Raw genomic sequence first — 22,774 nt, forward strand, 5'->3', positions numbered from 1 at the left:
CAGCCTGACAGCTAACCAGCGTTGAATTGATTTTGCATCACATTCAAAGCTAGAATACAAACAAGTACATCCCATACAACTGTACAAGCTGGAAAATCTTCAGAGCTGGTTAGGTTTTGAGCTCCAGCCTTCTAGTTGGTTGATGAATTTACGTTTTGTGTGTGTGTCTGTGTGTGTGTGGGGGGGTTAAGGGTTACAACAGGGGTCAGGTGGTCACATAGCCAGGGTGGGTGGGCAGCCCAGTCAATTTAAACCCCTCATTATGTAGCCAGCTGGGCCTCTTCTGCTCATGCACATGTACACACACACACACAGATACACACACATGATTTTCAAAGCATTGTGGCATTTATTTCTTTCAGTCAAAATAAACTTGGTCACCGTCTGCATTTAAAAGCTCTTCCCCTCACTCTCTCACTCTCTCTCTCTCTCTGTTCCACTTTTACCAGACTGACAGCGTTTTATGCTCGACAGGGCTGAATGGTGCTGGCAGTCTGTCACTTATGCACACTCAGATAGATTCGGACTGCGTGTGTGTGTATGAGCATGCAAATGCCAACAGCTGATATGATTGACAGCGGAGACGGGAGGTTTGCATGTGTATGTGTGTGTGTCTGTGACACTGAGCTCGGCGGGAGCAACCATCACAGCCAGGCTGCAGATAGAAGACATTGTTCTGCTGTATTTGTAAGTACCGAAAGAAAAGATGATGTCAAAGTCCAAGTTTCCTGCATGAAGTCTATTTAAAATATGACTTATTTTAGACTGAATATCCACATAGAACTTGACCGCATCCCGTTGAGAATGCAACTCAAATCTAGTGTATTATACATTTTGTTATATTGTTTTTGCTCAAGAAAGTTGTGGACAACTCGTCTGGCTTTAGTTTTGGTTGTGTTTAGTGTCATTTATCTTTTTGTTATGAACAATAAATCTATTTTTAGTTACACTCATGTGTGGTCTCCCCTCCTTTGTCCAGCCTTAAGCTGGTTGTGACAAACTGGGGGCTCGTCCAGGATCAAATGAACCATTTTGGTAAGATGAAATGTAACTTTGTGGTAATTTGGCCCACTTTTGTTTTTGCTGCCTCTTGTGATGATGGGGGTTCGTCAATCTATTTATCAGCATTTGGTTTTTGGAAAGTCTGGACTTTGTGTACTTAGACTTTGTCTACATGGTTACCAATTTGGGGATTAGCATACATGAGCTTTGTTTTCTTCTGGGGAAGAGAAAATTTCTAGTCCTTTGTCCCTTTTTTGTTTTGTGTTTGGTTGAAATTTGCTAAGTACTTGTCTATTGTGCATTTTGGATGTATGCAAGATGTCCATTATGTTACTGGAGTTTTTCCCACTCGGTTTTGGTAACAAGCTCTAGCAGTGAGTTTATTTCAGTGTGACCTCATAAAGTGGAAGTGAAAGTGGGTAGAGCTATATGCTTGGGATCACATCCGTGGCTTTCTGGAGGTAACTGCAGGTAATAGCATGTACATACTGGACGCACTGGTTTACAGTGAATAAATACCCCCCATCAATAGCTGCCTAAAGACTAGTGTTGAGTGTATGTATTCGTGACTAGAGTGGGGAAGCTCCAGTTTGTCCACCTTTTGGTTTTGCTGATGCACATTAGGATGTAGCACTTGAGTTTGGTGTTTTGTATCAGGTTTGTTTTAATGGAAAGGACTAGAATTAAGCTCTCCCCCAAAAGAAAACAAAGCTCATGTATGATACTCCCCAAATTGGTAACAAGGTCTTAAGTCCAGACTTTCCAAAAACCAAATGCCTACAAACAAATGGATAAACTCCCATCATCACAGGAGATAGCAAAAACAAAAGCAGACCAAATTACCACAAAGACTAAATTTTTCTTACCAAAATGGTTCTTTTGATCCTGGAGGAGCCCCCAGTTTGTCACGAGCTGGCTCAGAGTCAGCGACCAAAAAAGGGAATCACACATGAATAAACTTTCTAAAATGACATTTATTGTCAATTTAAGAGGTCAGTAATGAATGCAGTGTGGATGAGTGAAGTGTGCGTGATGTGTGCAAACAAAACACAAAACCCTAGCCCATCTGGCTGGTGCAGGCCTGGAAGGAAGAGAAGAGAAAGAGGTTAACAAGGAAGTCACCCAAATAGGCTGAGGCCTTAACTACCCAGGTGCAGGTAGTTTCCTGACACCCTCTCCAACCCCGCCCACTGGCTCCTGAGCCAGGAAGCCAAACCAACCTCACAAGCAGATGGCAGAGAGAGGGACATCACAAGTATTTTTAAGTGGTTTACAGTTTTGCAGGAGGTACCCTCAGCCCTTGTGGAATTCCTCTCCTCTCTTTTCTAGTTTGAAGGGAGGGCCCTGTAGCTGCAAGCGCGCACACACACACACACATGCATTCCAATGCAGTGAGCTTGTGGTGTAATGAGGCGATTCTATAGGGCCTCATGTCCCCAGTAACCTCACAACCTCGTTCCGTTTGCCTTTTCTCTGAGCTCCAAGCTGAGCTCAGCATCCGGTCTACTTGAAGCTATAAGGGACGTGGGGACCAGGACGTATTTAGGATTGGAATGTGAGCTTCGGGAGCCAACACATGCTTTTGTGGTTGAGTTTGGGGAACTAACTTTGTTGTTTGCAAATCATGCTGATGTAAGATTAGATGTAAGATTTTGTTTCTCAGTGGCGGGGTGCCTCTTTGTGGGGCAGTAGCTGTCATTTACACCAGCAGTGGGTAGCGGGTTTGAAAGTACTTGATGGTTTTTAATTATAGATGAAAAACTGCCAGAGTTCCCAAGTTTGTAGTTTGAGTTTTCTAATAAATCACGTCATCTCAAACATGCTGCTTAGACAATATAATTAGCATTTTCATCTTTAACTCACAAGATTACTTTGAAGAACCCTCGAATATTGTGGTGTGGCATAATTTGGACCTTGCTGCATTGTCTCGGCTTGCCTTAATACTTTACAGTTGTATTTGTTTCACTGCAGGGTCATAATCAAGATGCTTGAAATATCTGTAATCCACAAATGGTTGGTCATGACCCTAAGAAAGTTTACAGTGACATATTTGGAAATGAAATAATTGCTATCACTGTCATCTGTACCACTTGTGAACTCCTGGTCGACATATCCCTGCAGCCAGTCATCTGGGGCCCATGTGTTGGTAAAAGAGTGAGAAAGATCAAGATGGGGAAGGAAGAGGAGAAAGGGACACTGTCCTGACTACTGGATACAATAACCCAGACTTTGTTAGAATAACATTTCACCTCCATCGATCCATCTATCCATCTCTCTGTCCTGCCTCTAAGGGGAAATGTGTGTTAGAATAACAGATTTTGGGCCGGTTTTGTAGAGCAGATTGCGGCTGGCGCGTGGCCCACATTCCTCTGCCATGACATCCGCACAGTCGGCAGCAGCACAGCGCTGGGATATTTTTAGAACAGCTAGTGTGAACACGTGCATACACACACTGAAAGTAGATGTACGTAGATGCAGATTCTCTCTGTGCGTGTATACATGCGTCGGCACAAACGTTTTTTTCTTTAAGAAAAGAAAATGTGGGCTTTCTGTGTAGCAGTGTTGGATGAATATCTACATTTTGACTATGTGTAGCATATGGATCTAATCCAAATCAAAAGAATGGCCACCTAACTGATGAATGAATACTGAAACACAAATATTAGCAAACAGGTTTTAACTGCTATTTAATCAGTGGCCTCCATCTCTTCTGTACAGTAGGCACTGGCACATATACGCTGCAGAGATGACGTTAGCATGGCTCGGCTTTCTGTCACACTTTTACACACAGACCCTGTGATGTTCTTAAAGGTACAGTGGGTGTTTTTCAGGGAATGCTGCAATAAGCAATTTCACTAATGTTTTCATTTAGTATCTTACAAAATGCTGGTACCAAAGTGCTGCTTTGAATTTTTATTTTTATTTTTATGCTCTGCTAACAAAACATACTAATGTACCACAAAAGAAAACTAGTGTGCAGCATGTTTTTGTGCTGTGAAATGTATCCATTGTTGTAGTATGATATGGTCTAGTATGGGAATTAAACAGTCTCTGAGGAAATTTGTATTTCCTCCATTCATTTCCTCATCTACATCAGTCCAAACAATGTAACAGATGAACGGTTAATGTGATTTTGATGGTAATAATGTCATTTTGTAGTTTCAAAGTTTTAAAATGGACATATGATACAGCCAATGCTTCTCTTTATTGCTGTTTCTCCTCTAACCCATGTATCTAACACTACATCCAGGGTCTTTTTTTTTCAGCCAGTATTACACACAGCCAATGAAATTGACTTGTTTCTTCATCAACTATCAGGGTTATTGGTTTGGCATGTGTTGGAGAGAGAAATGTGTGAGTGAAGATGGGGTTATGATGTGCAAGCAGTTCCACTTTTCATCTAGTTAGATGAACAGATACAGATGCAGTGATAGATTAATCCCGCTCAGCCTCTTGACTTCTTAACATCGGTCTGTTGCTGCAGCATTTGCTCAATTCCTGAAACAGTTTTCAAAATTCTGTTTATTCCACTTGGCTGTAATTGTTCTGTTGTTGGCAAAATTCTGTCCAGCGGAAATGTTTTCTAGATATTATTCACTATGTTTTCTCAGTAAATTTGCTCTAATGGATGTGCATATTTTTAATGTAATATTGGTGTAGTTATACAAAATATTCCGAATGACTCATTATGTGGAAAAAAATGAAGCAGGCAAATAAACAGAATCTTTAGCTGATGTAAAATATGTAAAAATAATTCATGTTCCTGAAGATAACATTATATTTTAAAAGATTTAAAGCCTTGTGATGCTCCTGAAAAATGTCAGGAAAATTTACAAGTACCTGTGTTCAGTGATATTTTCTCCCTTTGGGTTCTATCTGGAGAAGTTTCATGGGGTAAAGTGTTTTAAGAAGCCCAGCGGGAAAGGTATTACGTTGGTATATATTCCAAGCGCTCTACATGTCTGATTTGTTGCAGCGCGTGTGTGACAGAGAGAGAGAAGCAGAGCGAGAGATGTAATGATCTTATTTGGCATACTTTTCAAGCACAGTTATCCCTCTGGATGCCTAAAAGGTGTCTGTCTGTGTATTTGTGTGGTTTTCGCAGGTTGGATTACTTGTGTATTCCAAAGCAGGTGGGGGTGGGGTTGCTGGGTGACAGTAGGCATACAGCGTTCCTGACGCATCACTTGGCTACACACACACACACACACACACACACATACACAAACACGCAGCGTGTGCACAGAAAAGGTCCCTGCGCTCATTAGTGGGATTCCACTAGCCTGATGGGAGCTGGTCGGGGTGTAGATGTGTGTGTCAGTGCCAGGTAGCGCTCGGCTGGCATTGCTCTGTCTAAGAGCTGTCTCTAAAGGGCTCTGGCAATATCTCAGAAACACACACACACACACACACACACACACACACACACGCTTACTTGCATACATACACAGCAATGTCTGACTGAGAAACTGAGATGTGACACAATTTGGTTTTATTGCTTATTTGAGAGGATGTTTCCCTTCCTTTGTCATGCTACACTTACCCTCCGGCAGGCAGAGTGTGAATGTCTGTGGAGGGATTTTGCATGCGATTTGTGTCCGTCATTTTTTTTATTTTACACCTGGAAAACACAGACAGGAGCTAGCATTTGTGACTGGAAAATCTAGGGAAAGTAGAGGAACACCTTGGCCCAAAACAGGTGGCAAACTACCTCTGAGGTCAGACAAATAGTTCACCTGCAGCTTGTGAAAACCCATTTACAGTAACCGCTCTCTCTGAAGTTATGAAGAACTATTATTTGGGTTTCAGGGTGAAACAGCTGTAATCGAGCGGAGCTTTAACACTCGGCTGTTTTTCTCCCAGCTGATGAAAAAGTCAGTCGGCATTATTTTTCTTTTTCTTTTTTTCTAGACCTTGTTGCTATGTGCACACAGTGGAGGAAATATCTGTGGCACACTGCCAAAAACTGTGAGGAAACGAGAGAAAGTGAGAGAAAAAGAAATGCAGATGAAGTTCAGCTCAGTTTTTGGAGGGGAGGTTTTTTTTCCTCTCTCTCTCTCTCTCTCTCTCTCTCTCTCTCTCAGTACAACTATGTGTTTGTGTGTTTCAGGTAGAGATATGGGTGCCATAGAAGCTGTAGATGTGAAAGTTTATAACCCTGGGATATAATGTCAATGCTGTGTGTGTGTGTGTATGTGTGTGTGTGTGTCAGTGTACATTTGGCCTTGTGCCACACCACGAGGGAAAGAGTGCCAGTGAGCTGTCTAGGTAATTGGTGCTTACCTGGCAGGCTTTTGCACACATGCACACACACGCACACGCACACACACACACACACACACACAGAATGGATTAGGTGACATTAACTACAGGAGAAAATGAAATGGTATAATTGAATACTTGCACTACCTTTCTCGCTTGTGTGTGTGTGTGTGCGTGTGTGTGTGTGTATACCCGCGTTCACGTGTGACAGTGTAATGAGGGACTGCACGCCACACACAAAACACACCCCATCAACCTCTGTCAGAGGCTGCAAAGCATCGGTGCACTGAACGGTCCACTCGCCTGTATGTGTGTGTCTGTGTGTGTGTGTGTGTGTGCACGTGCCAGCATGTTTACTGTATGCAAGGAGACGTGGCTGTCACCCATCAGCTCCATCATGTGCAGACACCCAGCTTTTAATCTTGTCCCCCCCTCCTCCTCCTCCTCCTCCCTCAGCTCTGCCGAGACCTCATCCCCAAGGCCCCAGAGCAGACCTGGGAAATCAAAACAAAATTCTGCAAAAGCTTATTTTTATCTGCTGAAGAGACAAAAACCACAAAAGCCTGATAAACAAGGAAAATCAGTCTTGTCAATATTGTCAAAATATATTAAGAGTTGTGAAATGAATGAAGTGAGTGAATGAGGTCGTAATATTTTTTTTTTTGGTTTGATTATTGGAAGTTTTCAATTGCGTGGAGATAGTAAACCATGTTCACCCGTAAGTAAGTGGCTCTTTGCTTGCAAACTTGTCTTTCATCCACCTGTGGGGTATTTAGGAACCACCCACTGAGAAGCACTGCACCAAGACCTTTTTGTTTTTCTGCAGAATTAGACTGTTTTTGGTGGTCGTTTTGATGCACTAAAGGTTCAGAAACATGACTTCTGTTTAAATCTATTGTCATGAATTTTGAACTAAACACATTTGCACATACCTGTTTTTGATAATGCGATAATTGCCAGTCTGCCCTGATTAGAGAGTATATGTTATGCATTATAACATTTCTATCTTATATGTTTGATTGTGTGTGAATAAAGTATCTTCAGGATTTGCAGCTCTGAATGAAAGATATTTATAAACAGCAGTCATTTCAGTTGCATGTTATTCTGTGGGAGGATGCATAATATTAGGATGAGATTAACTTTCTCTCTTTCACACACTCAGAAAGAAAGACACACAGACTCGGTTTCTGTTACCCCAACCACAGTCGCCCGAGTACCTGTTTTTTTTTCTTCTTTTTCTTAGAGTGCTTTCTCTTAATGGATCGCCGTGACTGTTATCTTGTTATTACAGCAGCGATAAAACGTCTCGGAGTAATTATTTTTGTGTGAGGTGGAGATTTTTTAATGCACTCCTCCGCCGTTGTCACTGTGATGTCCGCCAGCCACGTAGCCAAGCCAAATCAAATGATCTGAGTCAACTGGATGATCAGAACAGTCTCCCACACAAGTTGCTTTTCACTTCTTGCCTCTTGCGTTACAATTTGACTCACACTGAGGGAAGCGTGCGCTCGCCGGGATGAGTCGACAGGATCAGAAATGTTTTTTTTGTTTTGTTTTTTTTTTAAATTCCGATAATTAGCATGCATTAGCTTTTTGCACAAAGACAGAAAGTGTTTTCTCAAACCTTACAGCTGAAATCCACTCGCCCTGTGGCTTGACTAGAGAAGAGCTATTTCCAGTTTCCATTATTTATTAATACCTCTTTGTTGTTGCTCATGTCCTAATCTCATTTCCTTTAGTCATTAGCGTTGTTCGACATCAAACACAGCTGCCAGAGCAATGAGAGTAGGGGAGTGAGGGGAGAGAGAAGTATGGTTATTGCTGTTGGACACTCACTAAAGACCCCTTTTAACAATGCTTGTTGTAGGGGAATATTTTTTTATTAAGCTGTTAAAACTCTCAATAGAAGCAATAGTGTTTTGAATAAATTGTGGCTTTGATGTGCTATATGTTCGCTGCGGTGGCTGATGTCATGGGTTTGTTGCTTAGATTGAAACTGACTGGAAAAAAATGGCCATGTCTTGGAAAAGGATGTATGTGTGTGTGTGTGTGTGTGTGTGTGTGTGTGTGTGTGACTTCTGGTGACCCTCTTCGACAATAACATCTTCTGTCTCGGTCTCGCTGGGAGAGATTAGCAACACATGAACTCGCAGTCCCATGATGCTTTTTTCATTTGCTTCCTACCTATTCATCACCATAACACTCTCCTATCACGGCATTGTGCGGTGGATGCCGTCCTTCGCACATTGTTATGCTAATGTGTCGCCCTGTGTCTTGCTGCAAGCTAATGCTATGTTATGCTAATGTTGTGTCATGCCAATGTCACGATATAGTGAGATTCTCCATTATACTAGAATTTTGTTGTCTGTTTTTCTTTACTAAAGCCATCATAAGTTTTCATGCAATTCCCCACTGAATACAACATCTTTGTGTTTTCCGTATTTTATTGTTATTTTAAGAGACAAATGGTTAAAAAGCAACCATCAAATGCCATGTAAAATGCTAACTAGCTGTATCTACTGGTGTGGTATATCATGAAGCAAGCTTATTTTTCCAGGCAGTTTTCAGAGAGTTTTCATATTGCAGAAAGGTACAGAGTAACTCTGTGGCATTTCTTAATTGTCTCAAGAAGGTAACAGTTTTACAGACTGTGCTGAAACTCAACACACATCTCAACACAACTGGCCTGTAAGCGTTTCCTAACCTTGACCTCAAGTCACACTTTTATGGCCATGCTGTTGTCTGACAACAGTAACAAAGGAAAACGCTCAGCATAAACAGGTCCAACTTGCAAGGCTGCAGCCTATATTAATGGGCTACTCATTGTCTTGTCTGCCAGATTTTTTCAAAAATAGCGTGATAATTCAGAGGTGTTTATCAGCTGAGTACCAGCTGATAAACCCGGTGTTCCTGTTCCCACAAGAACAGGAACACACGCATAACTGTTTTTTTTTTTTGGTTTTTTTTAATGGGGGAAAGAACCCACTTTTTCTGTGTGTGATGATAGTTTATAATACTGACCCATTGTTTCTTTGTCGGATGTTTCCACAGGATGACAGTGATGGGATCCCGTGGTCGGAGGAGCGGGTGATGCGGAAGGTGCTTTACCTCTCCCTAAAGGAGTTTAGGACTGCACAGAAACGGCAGCTGGATGGTGACGGCACCACAAACTCCAATGGTGAGTCCATATCCACATCCTTAATGCATGGAACCTGTAGCAGCATACTTCCACTCGCTGGGATGATATAAGTATCAGATGAGTCTATTTGTAGCTGTCTACTTTACCAGCATAATATTTAGGTTATTAAATAGGTGAATAACAGGAAATAAAGCAATCTGACCTCATTCCAGAATTGTACAAATCACTGTAACACACTAATTAAAACAAACGTTAAACTTTTAAAGTCTAGCTCTTCATTCCTGTAATTGTGGGCAACAATTTTATTAGTCTGTTTGCTAGCGAAGACTTTGTTTTCCTTGACGATGGGACCTGATTTCACTTAAAAAACAGAGAATCCAACGAGAACAAATGATCAAGGAATCTCATTTGCTTTTTGTTGTGGGTCAGTGGGCAACGAGCTGCAGTCTTTCACTTTGCTGGTTCAGTGTCAAATCCTCAAAGGAACCCTTGAACTGAAAATATTTCCCATTTGGTTTGAAATGTTGTTTATACATCAAACAGAGGGACTCTGATGGGGTCACACTAAAGAGAACTTGTGAAAAACGTGTTGTTAATCTTTTCCATCTTGGACTATTAGAAACATGGACTATTACAAACACTGACTTGAATACACACTTGAAGTTGCTTAGTTAGACAGAAATCCAATTCCAGGTGGAAGCTGGCAACAGAAGCAGTTGAGGGATTTTGCTGTTGTGCTGTGTAAACCTGAAACAACACGAGAAGAGTGAGAGCACGGAGGGGGGGGGGATGAACAGCTTGTTTTGAACTGAGCTGCCACCATGGCTTTGTTTGACACTGGTGCTCCCACACAAAAAAAAGCCCTCAGCCAGCCAACAGCGGAGATTTGAACTTCACACGTGCCTCAGAAGCTATTCTCAGCTGACATTAACACAACCCAGACACCGAAAAGAAAGGAAACAGGAGGAGAAAAAAAAAAAAGCCTCTGAAAGTTCACGCCCAGCCAAGGAAGCCAGCCAGTCATCCGTAAGGCAGAAGTGGAGACAGGCAGGCAGACAGAAGGGAAGTCTCTTTTGAAATGTAGCTTATCTTTTATACCTAGCTCCCTGTTTTTTTTTTTTTTTATGTATTTCTTTATTATATATTTTTCACACCTTTATTTCTCCCTCTATGCCTGTGTTGAGTGCCCCCCTCCCCTCCCTGTTGCCAGTGTATCTCTGTTGGTCTGTCTGGCATCTCATAGCTGCCACTCCAGAGCTCCTCAGGGCCTTTTAAGCCGCCGCGGGTAGCTGACCTTATCGCCTGAATAAAAATGACTCATTAGAAAGCGTCGGCGGCCCGTCGCACCGGGGGTAACGACAGCAGCTCGCACCGACACAAAAGGGAGCCAGGCTGAATAGACGGGCCCTGCTGTTTTAGAGCACCGTGGGTTAGCGAGACTTTGGGAGGCTGTAGAAGCGGCACAGTTTCCCGTTTCACATAGGCGTTGTGGTGAAACTGTCAGCCATTTTGGAGGATCACACTCAGCGTGTGCTACATCCTGAATGGGCAGCCCCTGCTGTTTTAGAGGACTCTGGGTTAGAGAGTCCGGGCTTACGTTGGGGCCAGACATGTGCCACAGTTTTCAGTCTCACACAGGCATTATTGTGAAACCATCAGCCATTTTGGAGAATCAGACCACGTATGTACCTGATCATTTCATGTGTTAGACAGGTTTTAGAAGGTGATGCATTAGTGAACATGTGTCATGTCTAACCAATTAGTTGGTAATTGATTAGTTTAATCAAGGAAAATTTTTAATAATGTATAATTGTTGCAAAGTCAAGCAAAAATGCCAAACATCCGCTAGTGTCAGCTTCTCATATTTCTTCACAATTAGCAATTTTAAGAAAGAATTTCTGAGAAATTATGATAGAATTGTTGTTTTATAAAAACATTTTTTACAAATTTATTAAAACATACTTGAAAACGGGGGCAGCAACTAACGATTATTTTCATTATGGAATATTACATTCTCGATTAATCAGTTAATTGGACTAATAAGTTTAGTCCATAGAATACCTGAAAAGTGAATTTTTAATTTTGTTTTAAAAAATTAATTACTAAACACAGGAAAAAGAAAAGTGTTTTTGCCTCAGTATGTTTCCACCATTTTGAGAAATGGGTGTCACCTGACTTAAGGAGGTTAGAGCAATACCTGTCCGTAAACCTCATAAAAGCAGCATTTTCTCCCTCCCCAGGCATCTGTCTCTCCATCTTTTCCTTCCCCGCATTCCTCCATCCATCCCCAACCTCTCCCTCTCTCCTCCTCCTCCTCCTCCTCCTCCTCCTCCCCTCTGTCTCTGTGTGGCAGCAGTGGCTATCTGTTTTAGAGAGGGGGGGGGGGGGGTGTGGCAGTCTGTCAGTCAGCTGTATGTGTGTCTGTGTGTTTGTATGTGTGTGTGTGTGTGTGTCAGTCTATCTCCCCACCCACACAGCCTTCTCCCTGCCCATAACCAGCAATCATGCCATCTTCCCCAGCCACTTTACCTCACACTGTTGGCAGCCGTCCATCTCTGTGTCCATCACACTTCCTGCTTCTCCCGCTCGCTCCCTGCATTATTTAACAAAATGACATTATGCCCTTTCGCGTCCCGGCTTCCGCTTGTTCACCAACTCGCCCTTCCCTCACTCTCTTCCTCTTCCCCTCCTTTCCTCATCCCTATCTCCCCTCCATCCATCCGTCTGTCCTTCCGGTTGTCTCTCCCCCGATGCGGGGTTTCATTACACATCAATAGGACTCTGGTTACTGCCTTCTCTGCAAGCTCCTGTCTCCTCTCTCCCTCCTGCTGCTCAATCTCCTCGATTACGTATCTGCACCCAACCCCCCCCCCCCCCCCCCCCCCCCCCCCCCCCCACCCCCACACTCCCCACCCCCCTTCACCACAGTCTCTTTCTCCCTCCTGTTTCCTCCATCCGTCTCTGTCTCTCTCTTTCTCACCATCTCCCTTTTTTTCCGCTTTGTCCTTCCTGTCCTCTGCTCCCGTCTGTCTTAACTATCCACAAAATCTGTCACCCCTCCTTCCCTCTTTCTCCATTCTTCTCCCATCGCCACCCTCCCTTCCCTTCCCTTCCTTTCCTTCTGTCCTGTTTCCCACCCTTCCTCTCCGTTTCTCCGTATTGCCGAAGCTTCACCTTCTTCCTGTACCTCCTTTGCTTCGCCATCTCCCTCCGCTACACACTCTACCTCCTCTCCCCATCTCCCTCTGCTCCCCTCCCATCCTTTCTTTTCCTCCCTCTCCATTTCCCTGAGTGCTATTGATGGAGGAGCTGGATGACGGCCAAAAACCAGGAGGGGCTGAAGAGAGGGCTCCCTGTTTGCCCATTTCTCCGACTGTCCCCTCTCTTTCTCCTCCTGCCTGTCTGCCACCTCAGGACCTGCCGCTCCTACCGGCTTTTATGCATGTCGTTCTCCTTCCTTCAGCACTCACTTTGCTGTCACTCCGCTGTCTGTCTGCATTTCCCATGCTGCCAGCCCCTCGCATGACCAGAGTGGCAGCCGTGGCAGCTAAAACACTATGTGGGCCCCTCTGTGGTGATAGCATCACCTGGCAGAGGAAGACGGATGAAGGAATACCAGCAGAGAGAAGGATAGAAGGAGTGGTAGAAGGAAATGAATAAAAGAGCCAAAAGAGGGAGAGTTTAGACATTAAGTAAAGGAGATTGCATGCTACTCCGTCCTCTCGTGCTCTTTTCCAACAACAGCAAGAGCCATTACAGAATCCCATTTTTTTTGCCGTTATGCTTTAGATTTACAGCCTTGAACTGCACAAAGCAGATGCCATGTTTCTGAATTGAAAATTGTTATATGCTTTTGTTCTGGCTTGTGGTAAAGTGTCATGCAGTGTTGTTAGGTCCATTTTGGAAAGAAGAGCAATATATTTGGGGCTATTTCAAATCTGCGTGCCAGGCAGTCAATTTTTAGTATTTGCCTCTATTCTCAAAGAAAAAAAAAACATTGGAATGGAGACTATTGGGAGTTTCCCTAAAATAAAACTACCCATTGTTTCTTTTTATATTATGCTGCAGTTTTAATTGTATAGAGGCACAGAGGATTACTTGAAAAAAAAGGGCATGAAATAGTATCTTGGTACTCATATTTACAAGAGGGGAAGGGAGATTAAAGTTTTGTATAACATTTGAGTTTTGATTTCTAATTGTGCAGAGTTGTTTATTTATTTGTGAGTCAAAAGACAGATTACCATTATATGGCATTGAACTCTTTCACATTTCAATGATTCGTCTCTGCTATAGTACCACATATTACCGCAGCTCACACTAATAGGTTCCTCTCAGCCCTGTAATACGCCATCTTATGCTACGTACCTCCGCTCACTCCCTCCTGCTCTCTCTCTCGAGACTTTCAGTACACCACCTCTCCTGCCTCTTTGTGGTAGGCCTCCACAAGCACAAGGAAACTCGAGGGTAGGCACCGGTCCTCGGCTCCCTGCTTGTCTGCCACGCTCGCCCATCCCCAGCCCCTCTGCCTTCCCAAGATTCCAGGCTCTGCCCCTCAGATGGGCACTCATGTGCAACCAGCATATGTCAAACAACTCTTCGGAGGAATGGGGGGAGATAGATGGAGAGGAGGAGAAGAAGAGGGGGGGGGGGGGCGGTGGTAAATGGGCCTCTGCCTGTTTGTTTGCGCTCTACGGGGACATCAAGCGTCAGTCATTTTTCGGAGCACAATTAAAGCTAATGAGCTAGTTCCTTTTTAACACTAGTGCGAGTTTCACTTGCAAAAAAAGATTTTGTCCAAAAGTCATGATCAGATTCCTTTCGCCATCTCCTCTTTGTCAGCGAATTACCATATTTAGTCAGTTCTCCCAAGATTGCTTTTTTTAAACCAATTTACATGGTCATATATTAAGTACTGGAACTGAACTGATCTGTCTCATCTGTTTTTGAAATTGTACATTCGCTTGAAAAGTGAAACTCTTGAGTAATACAAAGCATGCAGATGAAAGCCCTTCGTGCCAACCAAAAGATTACAAGGCAATGATTCATCCGTGGCCTATAGACTCACAGGCTCTCCAACTCTTAACATAAAGCATTGTCGGCAGTGCAATGGCCTTACTCAGCCGGCGCTTGTTAACTTTGTGACCGCAACGATGTGTGGCTGATGACTGTACCTCCGCTTTCAGGTACTGACCTGCCCCTGCGTGTGTGAGGAAAAACTAACAGCACGTGTATCTGTGCAATAATGAGAAAGTGTGACCGTGTGTGTATGTGTGTGTGCTTATTCAGCCCAAAGCACATTTACAAAATCAGTTAAATCATATGTTTGAATACTCCTTTTACCAGCTCCACAATTTCTCATCTTCATCCTGTCTCCTACACTGTCATTTGATCTCACTACTCCAGTCCTCATCCCATCTTTCTAAGATGACACAATGCCTGGGCTTGTTCGACAGTAGCCCCCTCGCTAACAGGATATCATTCAAGTTGCCACTTATTCTAACCTATGCTCCACTGTCGTTATTATCTTAATTTATCTCCCTTTTTGACACCTGCTATTAGGAGTTTGCGGTGCAGCGTGAGTGACACATCCCTCTGGAGTATCAGTCAAATGGAATTTCACTGGGAGTGTATGGAAGGTAGTGAACCAAGAACCATCCAATGAGAAAGTGATACGCCGGTGCGAAAGCGTCGATGAAAGACAGGGTTCATGACAGCAGCGTTCTTATTTAAACAAACCAAGTTAAACACTCAAAGCCTGAGTGTTCAATGAGTCATCGCTTTGTTTTTGCAAAACGAACGTGAATAATTTAATAACCTGCCATACCAAAGATCAGCCGGGCGTGAATACTTGTCAAAACGGGTCAAAACGGGCAAAATGCTCTGAATTATTGTCAATGTCAAACCTTTTTGATTGCAGCTCTGCTCAACTCACTGATATAAATATTCAGCTTTCAGCTCTGCAAAGTCATATCTCAGCTGGCAGCACAGTTTTAAACATGTGACTGCCCCTCTGTCTTCAGTTGGTTGCAGTCTTCTTGGCAGCGCCCACATTATACTTCTTAAAAAAAAAAAAAAAGCAACTTTGAAAAGCTTTGAACTACCCCCACTTGTTTTCCCGATACATTTGCTCATTCACGCTCTATTGTTGAATTAGACAGGCCTGTATAACATGTTCCAGGAATTGCACAAACTGCCCATGAGGAAATCCAGCCTTATGATATCTATTTAATTTGGTTGTCTCCCTTAATTACCATTGACTTCCACCCCTCTATTTGAACTAATTTGAATTCTTGGTGCCTGTTGTTGCTTTTGATTTAAGAATCTGTCTGGGGGCTTGTTTTGTTTGTCTGAGTTGCTTGCTAAATATTTAATTAGGGCTCTGTCAATTGGGCTCACTAAGAATGTCAAGTCCAGCAATATCTGTTCTCTTCTCTCACTGCCTTGGGCTTTTGTTTTTTTGTCAAAGGGTAGACATCTCGCACATCAGCAGAGAACAGCAGTTGCATTCGGCAAGGGAGTATGTGGGCAGGGAAATGAATAAGTAACTTTCCCTTCCCTGGAAAACTAGCCCCAAAGATGGTGCAATAGATGTGGCAATATTGGGATGAGAAGGACCGTGTGTCAGTTTGTCATTCAGTCACAATTGCTAGATAGATGATGTGTCACTCTTTTGAGCGTGACTGCAGATGCCTTATGATTGTTTGGCTCAGGAGCTCAGTGATTGTGTTTTTCCTCTGTATTCATCCCCTTCACTCTCTCTGTATTCCTTCCCATCATCCACGTTCTTCACACTCAAATAAAGCAGAACTGCCATAATCTATCAAAAGAAATGTATCCAAGTGCTACTATCTTCAATCCTCTTCACCGCATCAGACAAAAGACAAAAACAGAAGACTTTATTAACATTGTCAGTATGAACATCATTTATTCCCCCAAAGACCCATGTTGGATTTTTATGCAGCAGGTTGAATTTCAGCCTCAGGACCATAAAACGCCTACAAATGTCCACACATGTAGTCAGATCTTTCACATAAGTAAAAGTAGTAATACCGCAGTGCAGCAATGCTCTGTTACAAGTAAAAGTCCTGCATTTAAAAATTTTAAGTATTAGCATCAAAATAAATACTTTCAGTGCCTAAAGTAGAAGTTTGTTTGCCTGACGAAGACCTTGCAGGATGGAACATTGCAATGAATACTTGAAATACTAGCTTGCGAATTTCAGTGTGTGGACAGACTCTCCTTTTCCCAAAAGTACTCATTAGTGCACAGTAACTAATAACTATAGAGGTCAGATAAATGTAGCGGAGCAAAAAGTACAATATTTGCCTCCGAAATGTAGTGGAGTAAAAGTATAAAGTAGCATAAAACGGAAATACTCAAATTAAGTACATGTATCTCAAACTTGTACTTAAGTACAATACTTGAGTAAATGTACTTAATTACGTTTGACCACTGCAGTTAAATACATGTTGGCCAGACTAACCTTTTTGACTCTTCCTTTTTTTTTTAGGTTCCCTAGCCAATGGGCAGCTGAACAGCTCGGGGTCAAAGGGCAGCCACAAAGAAGATGGGTCCTTGCGCTCTCAGAGCCTGGATGGGAGCAGTGAGTACTGTGAGGACGGTCCTGCTAAGAAGAGGTGAGACTGTCTGTGTGTGTGTGTGTGTGTGTGTGTGTGTGCGTGTTTGCTGTTTGTGAGTCATATGGCTGTTTAAAGAGCTTTATAGAGCCCTTTATGTTACATTGATTTGAATTTTGAGCTGTTTGGTCTCTGTATATGTGAGTTTTGCTGCTGCTGATAATGTGAAATTTTTCACACATGTTGCAAACAGTGTGTGCCACTTAGTTCTGATAGATTTCTTGAGCTCTGAGGGTTAAGAAGCTGCCAAATGATGCCAGCTGCTCTTTAGATCTCTACATTGTTTTACACACACGCTTTAGCTTCCTCTCTTTTTCTCATTTGTTCTCTTTCTCTCTGTGTAATTCATTTTCTCTGACAACATTCCCAGCAAAATCAATTCAGTATGTTTCAGTGACTTTGTTCTTTGCATTAATATCTATAAATTTAGTGTGAGCACTCTCATGACTTTTCCCCCTCACTCCTAAGTGTTTGCATGAAAGTGTTTAAAGAAGAGAGAGTTGCCCATCAGCCCTGTAATAGAAGATGACAGTCAACAAAGAAGTGTAAATATTACCACCCTTTAAAGAGCTGAGGTCTTTTATGAGCACAGCCAAGCTTCTTTTAACGCAAATGCCATTTCAGTTATTTATAATTGGCCACTTAAAGGAATGTTGCCATGCATTTCCAAATTAATCGTTTAAAAATTGAAGTTGTTGCAGAGTACAATAAGCTGCTAATTCCTGGCTGGCGTCATTTTTTATAAGGCATTTATATAGTGAGTGAGAATTACTGAAAGGGATTTTGTCTGGGGGAAGAAAATAGAAAGATTGCACAAAACACTGCTTACTCTTAGACAAATAATGTTCTTGGAAAACAGAATAAAAGATGTTTGGAAAATGTGATACTTCTCAGGCATTCAGCATGAAGCAGGTTTTGAAATCACAAGCTGGAAAATATGATTTACAAACAATCACGCTCTTTAGAGTCTACTGCAGATTAAAATTAAAATTTGTTCTGCCGCCGGTCTCTCACGCACACACTGACAGGGCATCAAAGCATCAGTGTAAAGCAAGGGGCGGAGTCTGGTGGTGGTGGGGGGGGGTGGGGGGGGCCCGGACAGCAGCAGATGTCCTTCTGTAATGAGCAGCCCATACAGGCTCCATTCACTGTGTGTCAAGCACCTGCCTAAGTCCTCCTAGCTGTCATTCGATACTGTAACTTCCAATCTGAGCTCAGTCATCACGAGCTTTCATCTCTACCTGGCTTTCAAACAGAGGAGTGGGCCACCGCACCAAACTTTTGGGAGGCTAGAAAGGTTTAAAGTGACTGACATGTTAGAGATGTTGTAGAAATTTGAATTTAAAGAAACCAAACAGCCTCGACTAGGAGATAAATGTAGAAGTGAAAGAGAGATGTAGTGAAAAATAAATTTAGTAACAGCTGATCTGTAAGTCAGACAGGATAAATAAGGTTGGATTGTACAGTTAGAGGAACAGAAAGTGTTGAATTGAAACCATGTGACCCTGTGGTTTATATCATAGCGAAGTGTAAACACTCTACCCTCTACCTTCTGAGAGAGAGAAGTATTACAAGAATAAGGTATAACAAGGACACTCACACTTTTATTTCTCTCTTGTTTTTATGGCCTTGTGGTGTGTGTGTGTGTGTTGAGTTGAGTTCAGTAAGAGGCCAGCCTGCTTAGTGGTTTTCATTAGTTCACCACACACACGCACACATACACACACACACAGCAGGACTGAATGAAGAAAGGCTTTCTATCTAATGCTAATGAAACGCAAGCCTAGCCAGTGCTTGGCAATGCCTCATGCCCTCTTTAAAAAGCGTATTTTGTGTGTGTGTGTGTGCGTGTTTTGTGTGAAGGATGACTCCAGTGCCCTGGCATGGGTGCCTTGCACTGTTCCTGAACACTGAGATGACGCCAGGAGCTTTTACACCTGGCACCGGTCAAAACAGAGGGAGGAGAGGCGGCGTAGCTGCTTCCAATTTTGAGTAAATAAAAAGTTTCACAGTGCGGAGAGAGGATGAAGGGATCGAGCGTAGACAGGGAGAGGAAAACTGGGAGGAGCAGCGGAGAGGGAGAGAGGAAGGGAGGCAGAGACAGAAGGACAGGTGCGAGTGATTTTTGGCAGGAAGCGGCTCGCTTTAGAAGTCTTTGAGATCAACTCTGTGTTTGCCTTCCCATGCTCCTGAGATTGGTGGAGACTGGCAGCACGTCCCCTCAAACATGCCAGCTTATTGTAGATCTCTCCTACCGGCATGACCATATTCTTCAAATGGGGTTCCCCTGCCAAGAATGATGGGCCCTGCACACACACACACACACACACACACACACACACACACACACACACACACACACACACACACACACACGCACACAAACTTATATTCATAACCCGGCACAGTCTCATCTCCACTGCCATGGTTTACTGACCCACTTATATACCAGCACCTCTGTTCCTCTCCCACATTTGATGAAATGACTGTTTGTCATGTTATGTTTGTTATGTAGCAGTCACTGAGGTCTCCAGACAATCCCCCAAAACAGGCCTTTAAAGGGGTCTGTTGTCATAAAGCATTGCATTTGCCATGAACTTATTGTCTCCTAGCCTCATCCTTTGCATGAATGATTTGAAAAGTTTGCAACTGTCCCGACTTGTTTTTGCATTTGAATAGATTATGACTGCGAAGGAAGTCTTGAGTTCAGTCACACATGCTGTTGTTCTTTTATTAACTGTCATCATTTTGGCATTTAGTCAGCATTTTGTCTTATAAAGTCATAAATGAAATGAGTAAATCACTCACTGGTATTTTAGTTTTGTATTACTGCTCTTAGTGTGGTTTTCAGCTTCATGATAAGGAAGTTTTGTGGCTTGATTTTGTATATACAACAGAGATTGTAAGTACAGAATTCTTGTTTTTAGATTGTGTTAAAATGTGTAATCTGCTAGTTATTTTGTAGCCTCTAGATGAAAAAAAAAAGCACTTAATCTGATGTGAAGATTTTGGGAATCTTGGATGAAATTAGAACCAGAAGCCTCTGCTCATTAGGCATCTTACTTCATCTCATCTGATTAATGTTTACAAGAGGCTTTCATGGTGTCGCCCCCCTGCGACTCAGCTTACAGTGAGTTTGAAAAACTGAATACGAACTTATGAGGAGCTGCAAAACTCATGGTGAGTGTGTGAGTGGATCAGAAGTTGAGTGCCCCTCTTAAACAGATTTGGTTCACTTCTGCGTTCTCTCTCTCTCTCTCTCTCTCTCTCTTTCTCTGTCCCTCTTTTCTTTTTCGCTTTTTTTTTCTCTCTCTTTTCACTGAACCCCACTTTTGGCTCTCTTTGAATCTGTTCTCTCTGTTGTCTCGGCCAAGACACACACTTGCACACTCAGCTGCTGCTGCTTGTTTTGTTTCGACTTAATGAATGCCAAGTGTGTGCACACACACACACGGACTCACACATACACACACACACACTCGTCTTGTCTAGCGTAACCAATGACTCTTGTCAGTAATGCATAATCACCATTTCCATTTATGAGGGATTACATGCATGTGTGCAGGTCTGCATGCACACACTGCAAGTGTATGTTAAAAGAGGGCCATAATGTGTCTATTGATTTACTTTAGATGGTATTGTGAGGGGGAACTAAATTCAGTGCAACACCTAGCTGGACTGCTAACATCTAATGGTTAAATGAATACAAAGTGGAGTATCCATGTGCATAAACACAAAGACAAACAGCCACACAGAACCGCTTGCATGAAATACACTTACCACATGTTCAGAGAAAGATGTAGATGTAATGTAAAAGGTGAGCTTTTTAAAAAGCTTGACAGATAGTCAGCTGAGCTCTTAGCCAGTCAATTAGAATGGCATCTTTGGTTTTGCAGTTAAATCGTAGCAGCTTTTGCTATTGTAAAAAATCCCAAAGAAATTTTGAAACACCACTAAATACCGTGTCTGTGGTCCCTCCAGTACACTTTAAACACTTTAAACGGTCTCCCTCTTTGTTTTTCTGTCTCCCGTTTTCTCTGTCAGTCTGTCAGTGACTCACCCCTGCGTGTCAGTCTCCAAAATCTCCTCTTAACTCTCTTCTCATTGTCACTGCCTCGCAGTGGCTTTATGAAAGCCTTCCGCTCTGCTGAAATGGCAGGGTGATGGAGTATTAACCATCCACCACAGTGCATAATGTCACTCAGCACCCAAACTCGCTCCCCTAATCACTGTCAAATACATGCGCTAGCGCTGTGATTGTAGCACAGATTAACCATGTTACAACTGGTTTGCATGGTGCTTCTTATGGCATAAGACAACAGTATCCAAGTGCTTCAAGGGGTTTACTCTACACAGTGTTTTTGTATCTTGAACAATCTGAGCTGCCATCTAAAGTCCTAAAATACTTTTAATAGTGTTTTTTTTAGCTTTAGGAAAATCTACTGTGAGCCAAGGTGTTAAAATGACTCCATAGACTCTAGTAAGTATCAGTATCTGATTAGTATCAGTACATAATTTCATAAGAACTTTAAGCATAATGCTTGACCCGAAAGTGCTCCAGTAAAAGCCAGAAAGAATACCTGCAGGCCAAAGCTAAAGGCAAGCAACATTACACATTGCAGTGCTATTGAAATCAGAGTTAAGTTGGAGGTTGTGTGCGAAATGGGGAAAAAAAGCGTTTCAGAACTGTAGCAAGAAATGCTCCAGTACAGCGTGTAGTGACCCGTCGGAGGAGGTCAGTCTTGTCATCTCAACCTGGGAATCGTCTGTAAATTGGAAAAGCACAGGTGAGAGATTGATCAGTTAGGAGCGATCTGTGTGTATGTGTGTTTGTATTTAGTGCTTACATCACTGTGTACATGTGTACCTCAGTTTCTTTCAGATATGTCTGCTCAGTAGTTCTGATGTACTACAGGATACTACCTCTAACTAAAAAGTATGAAAATCATAGTAGTAGAAAAAGTAAAACAAATGAATGCCACATCAATAATGGCCAATGGTTTTACTTAATTTCATTTACTTTACTAATGAGCTATCTTACTCCACTTGTCCCTGATCTTTTGTTTGAGGGCTCAAGTCCACTCAAGGTCTGCAGGCGTCTACATATGCACATATGGGGCTTGAGCTTAATTAGGCTGATTGCTAAGCACAAACAGCACCATCTCTGATGTTTATTGACCCAAGCTGACCGTGGTCAGCCACTGCCGGGGTTGATTTAAGGTAGACTGCAAGGTCAGAGGTCATAGGGTTTGAGTTCAGCATGTGTTGTGAAGGAGGTGGGGGGGGTTGGCAAATAGCCCTGAGCAATGGACCTTGACTGCTAACAAAGCCTATATTTAAGTGTTGTGTTTTTATCTTTTCTTTCTTGCCACGAAGGGATACGAAACAGAGCAGAAAGTACTGTTTTTTTTTTCTTCACCATGTAACTCACCACAAATTCAAAACCTCTGGCTATGTCTGGGTGAAGCACTATTGGTGTTTTTGCTGTTCTTTTAGTGGCATTTATGTCAAGTCTAGTGCCACTTTTGTACATTAGCATTTTTAAGGTGACAAAGGGGGCAACGCATGACTTCCATGTGACCTAATAGCATTTATATATTTATAACAGAAATACAGCTTAGCTTGATCTTTTGTCAAGATGTCTTTTCTCTCCACATCTGCCTATCAGGCAATCTCTCCCCTCTCATCGTTTTATTTGAAAAAAAAGGGAAACAAAAGGGTGCAAGTGAAAAGC

The 22,774-nt window shown here is 42.6% G+C and overlaps 1 protein-coding gene across 8 annotated transcripts in view; it reads left to right on the plus strand.

Moving 5' to 3' along the window:
- Positions 1-22,774, plus strand: part of jarid2b (jumonji, AT rich interactive domain 2b) — a 107,089-nt gene that overhangs the window by 44,254 nt on the left and 40,061 nt on the right. For 2 of the 8 annotated variants that reach the window (XM_042434609.1, XM_042434611.1), the window contains exons 1-2: positions 8,096-9,442; positions 16,914-17,040. In XM_042434609.1, the coding sequence (XP_042290543.1) occupies positions 9,076-9,442; positions 16,914-17,040 (494 nt within the window). In that variant the 5' untranslated portion in view covers positions 8,096-9,075. Of the gene's footprint in view, positions 1-7,537; positions 8,074-8,095; positions 9,443-16,913; positions 17,041-22,774 lie in introns of those variants that run through there. The other 6 variants (XM_042434615.1, XM_042434612.1, XM_042434614.1 and 3 more) reach the window with 6 other exon arrangements.

Source organism: Thunnus maccoyii, chromosome 15, assembly GCF_910596095.1.
Source record: "Thunnus maccoyii chromosome 15, fThuMac1.1, whole genome shotgun sequence".
Taxonomy (NCBI): domain Eukaryota; kingdom Metazoa; phylum Chordata; class Actinopteri; order Scombriformes; family Scombridae; genus Thunnus; species Thunnus maccoyii.